At 46.3% G+C, this 12,913-nt stretch overlaps 1 protein-coding gene across 2 annotated transcripts in view; it reads left to right on the top strand.

Annotated features, from left to right (window-relative positions):
* Nucleotides 1-12,196, top strand: part of LOC119186855 (uncharacterized) — a 76,525-nt gene extending 64,329 nt beyond the window's left edge. For both annotated transcript variants that reach the window (XM_075894384.1, XM_075894383.1), the window contains 2 exons: nt 734-841; nt 11,116-12,196. In XM_075894384.1, coding sequence (XP_075750499.1) covers nt 734-841; nt 11,116-11,226 — 219 coding nt within the window. In that variant the 3' untranslated portion in view covers nt 11,227-12,196. The remainder of the gene's footprint in view (nt 1-733; nt 842-11,115) is intronic.
* The last annotated feature ends 717 nt before the right edge of the window (nt 12,197-12,913 follow it).

The following is a 12,913-nucleotide window of genomic DNA, read 5'->3' as shown; positions in this document are numbered from 1 at the left end:
GCAGGCATTCAAACACATTACAGTTCTGCCTGAAGGTGCACAATGGGATGCAGGTAGCAAAGGCACTAGCTCACTGTTTCTAACTTTGGGGCTCCTTGTGTGTATTACCAATCCCGTACGCACTTTTCTGTAAACTGACATCTTTGTTGTTGAATAAACTTTTAGGAAGGTAGGAGTCAGTTTCACCCTCAGCAGAAATCCAGATATGGTGAGTGAATATCTTGCTGCATACTTCCAAGGTCACAGCAGAAAAAAAAAATATTTTCCCATTGTAAACACATCGCGGCTCATTTCAGAAAAAAAAAAGTAACGAGATACCCATGTCCTGGATAGTATCGAGATAAAGGCGATACATCTTAAAGTATTTTACTACTGAGATACAAATGCATTTTTGAAAACTATCTCGATACAGTAACACAGATACTCAAAAGTATCTCTGAAACACTATCGGGATACTATTGTATTGCAAAACTGCCTGGCCCTGGTTAATACATACACTTGGGTAGGTGCTTTCAAGGCTTAAAACCTTTATCTTGCAGTCAAACCACCTTTACAGGAGGTTACATGTGGACCAATATTTAATAGACGTAGTCAATCATTTCTAATACCTTGAAATTTCCAATTGAAGTGAACTGGAATTGCGAATATTTGCACAAGCCTTCACATAGGAGGTTAGAGATTTATATCTGAAAATGAGCAGTTTCTTCTTCCTCTTTTCTTTTTGCTCTTTCAGTGGGCTCATCCAGAAGAGTCTCTGATAACGAATGCCAGGCAGCCATCATTGATTGATGGGAATTTCAGCTGTATATCGCCATCGGTGGCATTCGGCCATGAAGAGCTGGTAAGTTGCGTTGTTTTGTTAGTACTACTTGAAAGAGTGCACTCTTACTAGGTGGAAATTACACTTGTGCTAGCTTTGTTGAACTTACCCATAAATGTCCTCGGGCTGCAGTTGCTCACTGCTTGGGCTTTTTTTTTTTTGCCCTCGTCTTCTTGCACAGAGTACAGTGCTAGGTCAGTGAATGGTGAGGTGTAGACGCTAGTGTTTTGCAGTGTTAAGAAGTGCAACACCTGCGCCAATTTTATTAAATTCCCAGTTTTTGCGCTGAGCTGTACCAAAACCACAAAATTCACCGAAATCGCGCCACGCTGCACCAAAATGCCCGACCAGCCTCGAAGCATTTTCAGTTGTGCTACTTTCAGCGAGAAATGGAGGCCACATTGGCCACCTGTAGTTTTTGTCGTCAATCAATACAGGGATCCAGGTGCACACACTCCAACCTTAACCTAGTTAACTAGGATACGGGAGTGCGCGGAACGATCGTAGCACCAATGCACAGAAAGTGCAGGCCAAACAGAATCAATCCGCTTGCGGAACTTCAGTTGATAGTCTACGATTTGTCGTCGCTTTAAGAGCTGTGCACGGCTTTACTGAGGTGGTCGAGGGGCAGAACTCCCGCTTTCCACTCAAAAGACCCAGGAGCTGTGGGTGGCAAATTTTCATTCTTAGTGTCACTTGTACTGCTGTGTTGGTTTCCTTTTTTTGAGCTTCAGTTGCTACATGTTTCTACCAGAAATTCCACGAAATATGAAGTAAAGAAAAAGTTTGACAGCAAGGGTATTCATTTGCAGCACCACTGCACGGGATTCATCAAAAACTTCATATTTCACGTAACTTTTCGTAGCAATGCATAGCAACTGAAGCTATATTAAAAAAAAAATGGCAGATACCACGTACAGTGAGAATCGATGATATGTGAAGCACGAAGTAGGAAGATTGATACGCCACTTTAAAATCGCCACAACGATACGAGCCGTACAGGACTTTCGTGTCATGATTACCATGTTTGGGTGTGTCGTTCACCTTCGTCATCTATTCACGTCGCGTGATGCCAAATTTAGTATATGTGAAGCTAACGAAACGGCGGCGAGCACGCTATGAACGTGGTATGTTGTCATGTTCTTGCATGACACACGTGTCATGATTATCATGTTTGCACCAGTGATATACCTTCGCCATCCATTGACGTCACGTAACACCAAATTTCGTATATGTGGAGTGAGCGAAACGGCCACAAGTGCGTCATGAAGGGCCCAATATACTCCAACGAGACGTTGACGCATGCGCACGCAGGGCACAACGACACTATTCGTTAGCAAAATGCCAGAACTTTATAGTCTCGCGCCAGGTACGACCGATGCGACCAGCGTTCATCGGCGTGGCTCGATGGGAACCGGCGGATGCGTTACCCAGGCAGCACTGCGTCTGCCTCTTTTCGTGACGGAAGGACGTCGGACACGCTGAAGTGCGCATGCGTCAAAATAACGCAGTGCGGCATGCGCCTGCGATCATACGACAGGACCGGCGCCTGGCGTGGCAACGCCGGCGTGACGCTACAAAACGAACGCGGGCGTGCACGCCGGGTCACGTCGAAGTGTATTGGCGCCTTCACTGTGGCATGTAGTCATGTTGTCACACGACACGCATCTCATTGTTATCATGTTTGCACCAGTCACATACCTTCGTCATCCATTGTCGTCACACGATACCAAATTTGGCATGTGTGAAGCTAGCAAAACAGCTTGAGCACATCATGAGTGCAGCATGTAGTCATCTTGTTACATGACATGCATGTTGTGATTATCATGTTTGAATGTGTCAATGACCTACGTCATCCATTCGCTTCATGTAATACCGAATCTGGTACATGTTAAGCTAGCGAAATGGCTGCGATTGCATGATGAGCGTAGCATGTAGTCATGTTGTTACATGACATGCATCTCATTTTTATCATGTTTGCACCAGTTTCATACGTTTGTCATCCATTCACGTCCCTCAATACCAAATTTGGTATAAGTGAAGCTAGCGAAAAGGCCGCCAGCGCATCATGAGCGTGGCATGTAGTCATATTGTTATATGACACGCATTTTATGACTATCATGTTTGCACCAGTCACATACCTTTGTCATTCATTCACATATTGTAATACCAAATTTGGTATATGTAATGCTAGCGAAATGGCTGTGAGCGCATCATGAGCCTGGCATATAGTCTTGTTACTTGACACGCATGTAATGATTTTCATGTCAGGGTCTGTTGCTTGTGTTCGCCATGCAGTAATGTCGTACCTTATCAGTTTTGCAACATGCCATGTGATCATAACCACCGCAAGAGCTGCAGGACCATGACATATAAATCATGACATTCATGACATACATGTCATGATTTTCATGTTATGACTAGTCGAATATGTTCTCCATACAGTCATCGTGTGCCATACCAAGTTTGGTATCAATATCTTTATTGAAAAGGCCAGGAGAGCTAAAAGTCATAGGGGGCTAGATAGATGACAGATAAATGATGGATGGATGGGATGGATGGATGGATAGATAGATAGATAGACGGATAGATAGATACCCGCGCACACTCAAAGTTGCCAAAGTTCGCTAAGAAATACTTTGCATGTAAAAGAAAGTTGACTACAGAACTAGACAAAAGCCACGGAATTGCACTAAATAGATGCAATTTAATTTAAGGCACAATAAACACAGTCACAAGAGATATACAAGACATTGTAATTGGGTTTTTGCGCCTAAAAATAAATTGCGAACTTACGCCAACTAGCAACTAACGGAAAGACTCGTACGCTATGATATATATATATATATATATAATATAATGTTAAGTCTTGGTAGTCTTCGTTGCGACAGCGTTTGAGGGAAGACCTCGCAAAATGAACGGGCAGAGCCAGTACACAGACGATGATGATGGCACAGAGTGGCCATGAGGAAGAGGCAAGCGGATGATGGTGATTATGATCATGCAGGGATGAGAAGGCTGTAACAAATGCCCACACTTATTCCCCTCACTTGGAAGCGGACACCTTGGCCGCCGCAAGTCAAAGTGACGGGGAACGTCGCGTGAAAGGTTTCATGCAAGAAACGTGGACAATCTCAGTGCTGCGGTAACGGCGGTCTGTTGGGGCGACAAGTGGTGTCACACGATAATTGACCGGCGAAGTCTGTTCTAAAACTATGTATGGCCCCATGAAGCATGGTTGGAATTTGTCATAAAGACCAGGAGTGTGAATTAGTGTCCAAAGCAGCACCTCGTAACCAGGTTGGAAAGACACAACGCAATGGGATGTGTCATAAATGATCTTCCGCTCGTGCTGTCTCGCTTCAGTATTGATGCGAGCCTGGTAGCGAGACTGGGCCAGGTGGGAAATGTATTCTTCACTATAAGACTGACATGAATTGTCGTCGCTGTTAAAGAAGGAGACGTCGAAAAAGGTGGTCAGGGTGCGTCCGTACGCGAGGTAAAACGGTGAGTAGCAAGTTGTTCGCTGAACGGCGGTGTTGTAAGCGAATGCCAGGAATGGTAAAAGCATCCCAGTTTTTGTGGTCAGGTTGGACGTCAACGGCTATCATGTCGGCAAGGGTTCGGTGAAATCTTTCTGTGAGGCCATTTGTCTTAGGGTGGCAGCTTGAAGCTGTCTTGGGAGTAGTTCCAGAAGCGCGCAGTACTACATTTACCATTTGTGACAGGAACACTTTGCCGCGGTCACTAAGCAGTACACGAGGAGCCCCATGACGCAGGATTATGGCGTGAAGAATAAAGTCTGCAACTTCCACAGCTGAGTCTGCAATAACAGAGAAAGTCTCAGCGTAGCGTGTCAGGTGGTCCACGGCGGTCACTATCCATCGTTTGCTAGCAGATGTGACGGGGAGAGGCCCGTAAAGGTCAAGACCTACAACCTCGAACGGCATTGAAGGGCACGGAAGTGGCTGTAGAGGTCCAGCAGGTGCAGACGTAGGGAGTTTACGACGCTGGCATGGGTAGCAGAAACTGACGTACCGCGCTACACTAGAAGCAAGGCCAAGCCAGTAATGACATCGAATACAATCAAGAGTTTTTTAAAACCATGATGACCAGCAGTCAAGTCGTCGTAGAAAGCTTTGAGCACTTGAAGTTGAAGAGAGCGTGGCAGTACAGGAACCCAGCACTGACCGGTGGTAAATGTGGCAGTAGAGAACCCCATTGTCCAGCTTAAAGTGCAGGAGTTGACGACAAAGTCGCACGTTTGGTGGACGAGAAACTCCCAAAAGGTGGTCCATTATGCGTCTGCAGTATGGATGGGATTGTTGGCGGGAGATAAATGTTGGCTCGTCCTTCGAAAGGGGTTGCCCTATGGATGTGAGTGTATGAAATTTGGTAGATAATGTGGTTGAGTTCTCACTAACGCTGATATGGGTAGTTGGAAGCGGGCAACAAGATAAAGTGTCAGCGTAATAATGTTCTCTACCTGACATGTAAGTTATGTCAAAGTCGTACTCCTGCAAGCGTAGTATCCACCATCCCAAGCGTCCGAGAGAACGTATAATATTGCTAAAATGTATTATTCTTTCACTGCGGCCACTTAGTGCTCGAAATTTTTCTCTGACCTCTAGACTGCTGGGGACGAGAGTACCTTGTTTCGCTGCGAAGGGAGATCGTTGAACATCCTTTGCGAAATGCTCCATTCACCTTCGTTTGCGTAAGGGTGGCCGTGTGACACCGACCGCATCTTCGTTGTCGTAAGGACGAGGGAGTTAAACGGTCTTCACGGGTGCCCGTGTGACAGGGGTATAACTGGTGTAAGGGAGCAGCAATAGGGGTGAAGTTCTGGATAAACCGGTGAAAATAGGAGGCGAGGCCAAGAAAACTGCGAAGCTCCTTTGGTCTTTTGGGACGCGGAAAGTGAAGGACTGCAGAAATCTTGTCAGGGTCGGGCCGAATGCCATCTTTGCTATCGACGTGTCCTAAGATTTTGATAGCTTTGCTAGCGAAAGAGCATTTCTTAGTGTTTATTTGGAGCCCTGCGCGGGTAAGGCACGTCGGAACTTGATTCAATTGTTCTAGGTGCTCAGGAAAGGTTGACGAAAAGATAATAATGTCGTCCAGGTAGCAAAGGCAACTTTTCCATTTCAAGCCGCGCAGCACGGTGTCTATCATGCGCTCAAAAGTCGCGGGTGCATTGCAGAGCCCGAAAGGCATCACGCTGAATTTGTATAGCCCATCAGAGGTTGCGAACGCCGTTTTCTCCTTATCGTCTTCATGCATGGGAATGTGCCAGTACCCAGAACGAATGTCGATGCTTGAAAAATATTCCGTGCCTTGTAGGGAATCAAGAGTGTCGTCAATGCGTGGCATAGAGTACACGTCCTTGCGTGTGATCTCATTGAGCGCCCTGTAGTCCACGCAAAAACGCACAGAGCCATCCTTTTTATGGAGTAAAACAATAGGAGACGACTAAGGGCTAGATGAGAGACGGATGACCTCCCCTTTAAGCATGTCAGCAACGTTTTCTTCTGTAATTTTTCTTCAAGCTAGAGACATGCGGTTGGGTCGGCGGTGTACGATAGATGTCCCAACTGTTTGAATTCAATGTGCTGTAGTATTAGTGCGGCCCAGCTTAGGCGGAGAAACATCGAAAGAATTTGCGTGTTTCTGTAACAATGCGAGCAGCTGCTGCGTCTGTGAATTTGTCAAGTCGCTGCTGATAGCGGTGGTAAAGGCGGAGGAAGAAACATGCTCACCAAGGGAAGGGTCTTTGGATGCGATGGCCTTAAGTGGCATGACAAATACAGGTTCTAAGTTGGCAACACGGGCCACAGTAGTGCCCGGTGGCGGTAAGACCTTCTCCAGTGAAGAGTTTACAGCGGTGACAAGTGCAGAGCCATTGCAAAAACGGACACCGGATGGAAGAACTATGCCTTTACGAACGCAAAGTGGTGATGGGGAGACCACTACATCACAGTGATAGATGTTGTTGGATGTAATGCTGATAATTTGTTCTTATTCTGGCAGCAGTTCAATGTCTTTTGCAGCGACCAAACGAAGTGGCCTTCGATTGACGTCGTCAAGCATGTAGTTGGTTTCAGTAAGGTGAGCGATGCGTTGTTCGCAACAAACAGCCGCGGAAGCAGATGATAGGAAATCCCATAGTCGGTGAGAGCAGCGGGACAGGACAGCAAACTGGACATGATAGCGGATGCCGTCGATGAAAACTAGCACAGTACAAAACGCGGAAGGGCGAATGACGTTCCCCTGAGCAGCGACTAACGTGGGTCCATTGTAAGGCGGCGTTACTTTCTTTAAATGTTCACACAAATCGGCACGTATAACAATGTCGCACTTGTGTCCACCAAAGCATCGACTCTCACTCCTTCTACTTCCACAGCAACCATGTTACACGGGCCTGATGGAGGAATTTCAGTTCTAATTGCAAATGCAGTTTTTTCTCCACAAACTGCATCATTTAGTTTTTTTAATGAATATCGTAGAGAATGAGGCGGGCTGAAGAGAAGTGAAACTGCGGAAGGGCGAAGGCGAGCGGCGTCTCGTGTTTCGGCTGTTCCGTGGTGCAGTCGATGCCGGAGGAGATAGAGACCGGTGCAGGGAAGACGAATAACGCTGACCTTGATCGGAGGCCCCACTGTACAAATCCCGTTCACGCATGTTGTTCCGACGCTCATCTTGCTGGCGCTTTCAACAGAAACGAGATATGTGGCCGCGATAGCCGCAGTAGTAGCAGACAGGGCGGGACGAGTGCCAGAGAGTGGGGAGTAGAAGGCGTACGGGGCCCCTGGAGATAGCGCGGTCAGGTAGAAGGGTCAGGGGGCATCGAACGGTAGTTCACCGTGGGAGCGGCAGCAACCCACGGGTAACTTGGCAGCGGCAATGCCGAGTGTACGTCGCTGGGAGGCACGGCAGCAACTTGAGGGTAGGTGGATATGGGGCGTGAAGCAGGTGGCTGTACGGGCGCAGAGCCGGTCAGGGATGCAAGTTCCTTCCTGACGATGTCATGCAAGGGCACTCCCGAAGACTGTGTAGGATGCGGTGTAGGAGGTGGGAAGTCCATAGACCGCGATTCTTTGCGTATAATGTCCCGGATGAAGTCACACAGGTGGCCATGAGACATGGAGTGGTGGTCGTCAATGTCTGGTTGGGGACGAACGGAGTCCAGCGCGTCAAGGCGCTGGCTCGTCGTCACGACATCAGCGATAGTAGCTGGGCTTTGCACAGCGAGGGCATTAAAGGCAAGAGGTCCAATGCCTTTCAATATGTGGCGCACTTTGTCCGATTCCGGCATGGAATGATTGACACGCCGTCACAGTGAGAGGACATCCTTGATGTATGAAGTGTACGATTCACCGAGATGTTGTCGGCTAGAGTGTCCTCTTCCTCTTCGCGACGGTCCCAAAAACGTGTCGCAGCTGCTGTTGGAAGGTAGCCCAGTCGGGTAAGTCAATGACGTGGTTAAAATACCATGTCTTTGTGACTCTGGTCAGATAAAAAGGGACGTAACGCAGTTTGGCGGCCTCGTCCCACCGATTAGCGACACTTACACGGTCGTAGTCATCGAGCCAGTCTTCTACGTCCACTGATGTCCGTGTCTTCTGATGTCCGTGTATGTAAACAGGAGGGGCAGCTTGCGGCGGTGCGTGGTTGATGACATCAGCGCCGGCAGGCTCGGTCTGGGACATGCTGCCTCACAGTGGGCGCAATCGACGGACTGAACGAAGCTTGAGAGGGTAGAGCGGGCTGCGGGAGGTTACAGGACCAAAAATCCACCTCCACCACGTATGAAGTCCTGGTAGTCTTGGTTGCAACAGCGTTTATTTGAGGAAAGACCTCGCAAAATGAACGGGCAGAGCCAGTTGGTACACAGATGATGATGATGGCACAGAGTGGCCATAAGGAAGAGGCAAGCGGATGATGGTGATTATGATCATGCAGGGATGAGAACGATGTAAGTAACAAATGCCCACAATATGTATATTGTAACGCAGACTGAAAGAGTGAGCAAGAAGAGGTAGGACGCTCTCGAGCGATGTTGATTCGGCAGTGACGATTGAGCGCTGGCATTTTCAGTGTAAATAAATCCATCACATCCGTTACAGCTTTGGTGGAGGTGCTGGGTAATTCGCCGTCCTGCACCCCGCAGTAGAAGTTCTTCGAAGAAGCAGACGCTTAGCTGGCCTACCCCCGGACAACATCAGCATGAATGACGACACAGCAATCTAGTTGACGCACTATGCTGCTGCAACCACCAGTGCCCCCAACATGGCACAAGGTGGGCGTCGACCTCGACAACCAGACTACTGGGCACCTGAACGACGGATATTCTCGGGTAAAACTGAGGAAGACGTGGATGCTTGGCTAAAACACTAAGACAGAGTGAGCCCCTACTACGAATGGGGTGCGCCGGCAAAGCTCGTGAACGTAGCATTCTTCCTTGCCGGGACTGCTTTGCTTTGGTTTGAGAATCATGAACATGTCCTCACCACTTGGAATATATTTGTTGAGGAACTGAAGGCCTGCTTTGGGGACCCGAGTTCTATGAAAAAGAAAGCTGAGCAAATGCTGTCACGTAGGGCTCAATTGCCCGGTGAAACATGCACAACCTACATTGAGGAGGTATTGAAGCTTTGCGGGATTGTCAACGCAAATATGTCCGACGAAGACAAAGTCGTCATTTGTTGAAAGACATCGTCGAGGACATGTTCAATTTTCTCGTAACAAAAGAAAACTTGAACATTCCTATTTTCAGGCAGCAGTGTCGCGCATTTGAGGCGTTGAATACCCGGGAAATTTTCCCTAAGTTCGGGCACTTGGACAATGTTCCTACTGTTGCAAGTATGGGCGTCGCCGCCTGCGAAAACATTCCCTTCCTCGTATGTCGGGTAACTCGAGAAGAGCTCGTACGGCTTCAAGCAGGTGACGCTCACCACCAATGCATGTTCACCGCGTGCTTCGAACCACCTCCCTACTGGATGCGAGAGCGCCACGTAGAAAACCAACTGCACACAAAAACTAGATTTCACCCTGCGGCTTCCATTTTACCTGTCGGGTCATGGCCACCACCGGATGTCATTATCTCAACGTGCCGTTGCAGACCTCCAATCGTCGACAATCAGGCCTCTACCGGAAGACTACTATGCGTCATCACAAAATGTTCCTGCAGAGCTCGTCAAGATATATATGAAGCATCTTTTATTGTGGGCACTTCAGAAAGCCATAGTTATTCTGTATTTGCCTTACGCCGCTAAATGTTACGCAGTATAAAGTTTCTGCGGCAGCAGCGAATCACGATAATATACCATTAGCAAAGCTCTTTAAGTATGGCCGCCACAGCGTCTTGCCACGACGACTACGCGTTTTCGTATGCTAGCGAAAGCTCATTGCGCCGCCAGCGTCGCCAGCGCCACCAAACCGGAAGCTGTCCTTGCGCCGTGTGAGGGGTAGTCTGACTCGAGGAGTTTTGCAACTTGCCTAGTTCTAGAAACGTTCACTGTAGCATAATCACGAGGGGCATGCGCTTCCATCAAGTTCCTCAGCCTAGTGGACATTTTTAACAATGCACGCGCATTGGTTCGCGCAAAGGTCTGTCGAAAATCACTATGTTGCCAAAACAGGCAAATTCTAATTTATTCTGAAAGTTGAGTGGCTGGACTAACTACTAAGAAACGCTGGGTGCATGAGAAACCAATTTCACATGTCAAAATCGATGACCCAAAAGTGTCGATCACTGGTGATCGATTTGAATAGGCGTTGTAACGAAAGATTTCAGTAATAATAATACAAACCTAGCTAGGCCACTTGTGTGTTAAAAACTCAAAAAGCATTCTTTATATTACCTCAGTATATAGAAGACTTCTGATTGTTAAATACAGTCGAACCCTTTTAGAAGAGACACTGATACAAGAGACAAATGGGTATAAGAGACACCAGTGTGCCTACAGTTGAAAGCTGCCTTCGACGTCAATGGGAGGGTAAAATGCAAAAGGGCGCATTTCTTTCTCATCGTCTGCGAGGGTTTTGAAGTTTTAAGGTGAATAACTTCTGTCACCTTGCTCCAACTTCTGTATTTCTTGTTGTGTTCATCTCTGTATTCGGCACAACACACAGCCCAGTGCTTCAGAATGCAGGCAGAACAAGGAACATTGCAAAGCCCCTTTAAATACAGAGTGATGTTGATAATAGAGGTGTTCAAGTTATTTACTGATGACTCTTTGTACTATATCTAGATGTTCAGCAGTTCTCTTATCTCTTTGGCTTTTCTCTCGCAGGATCGACAGTCCGAACAGCCGCTTTCAGACTCGCTGCTTTCGTTCATGAAACACGAGCGAAGCATTCTGCAGGCTTCCTTGGACGAGGGTGCCGTCCTTTCCAATAGCTGAGCAAGACAACTGTCGAGTCTGACAGCCGTCTCTGTGTCTTCACTTTTGACAAGCCACTCTGTTTTTGACAACTGTTTTAAATAGTGCAAACCATTTTACTTTGACCAGCCAACAAAAGGCAGCAGGAGAGGGCCTGCACCAACTCTGGCAGTATGAAAACCTAATAACCTGCTTTTTTAGTTGGCAGAGGTTGTCAGTATTAGTTGTCTGCTTTTTTTTACCTTTTTACATGAACTGCTGCATGCATGTAGGCTCGTATTTATGACCGTGCAGTAAATTATTGCACCAAAATTTTTTTATTGTGGACAAATGGGCTGGCACAATGTATATAGCACTACTCCTTGTCAACTCTGTTTGCATTGTCTAGAATTTCACACTGTAGAACTAGTTTTGTCGTCCTGGTACCCTGGGAGGTTGCAAACATGACTGACCAGCTTGATGGGTTTTTAAAATTTTAGTACATTAACGAGGTTGTCAGACCTCTTATCAACTTTTCAGATGTCGCATGTAAAGAACAACCTGTATATAGTCAAATGTGTGTATCATTTCGAGGCTTTCAACATTTCATTGCTACGAAAACATTTTGTATAAATATAGTCTTGTAACAATAAACACTAAATTTACAATATTTATTGTCCAGTCCTGCTGTTTTAGATAAATATAAGAAATTGTAAGCTAGGAATACAGTGCCTATTCGTTTTCAGCTTCTTTGTTCATTTTGAGAATGAGAAATTTTACTTCAGACGCTGCTTGACAGAAATGGTAGGGCCTTCAGCAAAGCCTTTACATTGTTACTGGAACACTGCAAAATGGTGTTTAATCATGCAAATATTTGTGTGTTCTCTTAGCCATCTGTCAACATACCTAGCGAGAACAAGTGTACATAATTCTGTATGAAGTGTCTCAAAGGGCTAAGCCACCATAACTGAACTGTTTAACTATAAATGAATAAATGATAAAGTTGTCTACATTATTGCCATACAAAAAAGGTGGAAAAGGACCACAGGCCACAAGCTACAAAACTAGCTTGATTGTGCCCGAGGCCCAACTGAATACACTGATATAGTATACATGGCTAAAAACTGCACCTAACAAGCAAAATTAATTACTTCATGCTTAACAATAAAAAGAATTCATTACTTCACAATAAAAAAATAAATTTTCAAGTTGGAACTCGAATGAAATACTCAACCGGTACAATATACATTTAAAAAGCATATGCACTGCACATTACACAATGTGTTACTTAGTTGTTGGTGTGTGTATGCAACAGTCATGTTCAGTGTGTCACTGTCCATAAACTAATGGCATCCAAGTGCACACAGATGCACTTCACTTTAACTATTTGCTTTCGATCAAACATGAACATGAAATACACATGAAAAGCTACTGACAACAATGTTATAACTGTAGTGTCTGCTTCGAATTCGATATAGCTAATTAGGAGTCCAAATAGTAACCTAACTTTGCTGCACATTAAAAAACATAGTTCGAATATAGTACTTTCCTTGGTGGAAGTTTGGGTCCGCAGTAGCAATTGACACCAGGGCCTGGAGCCTAGCCGATGTGGGTTCTGTCCAGGAGTCCGTGCACATCTTGTCTTCACCCGAACCAAGTCTCGACTGCCTCGAGCTCTAGGTCAGCTTCGTCGAAATATCGCGGCTTCTCCTGAAATTCCTTTGGGGTC

Source organism: Rhipicephalus microplus, chromosome 5 (genome assembly GCF_043290135.1).
Source record: "Rhipicephalus microplus isolate Deutch F79 chromosome 5, USDA_Rmic, whole genome shotgun sequence".
Taxonomy (NCBI): Eukaryota; Metazoa; Arthropoda; class Arachnida; order Ixodida; family Ixodidae; genus Rhipicephalus; species Rhipicephalus microplus.
This window is presented reverse-complemented; position numbering and strand designations above follow the sequence as displayed.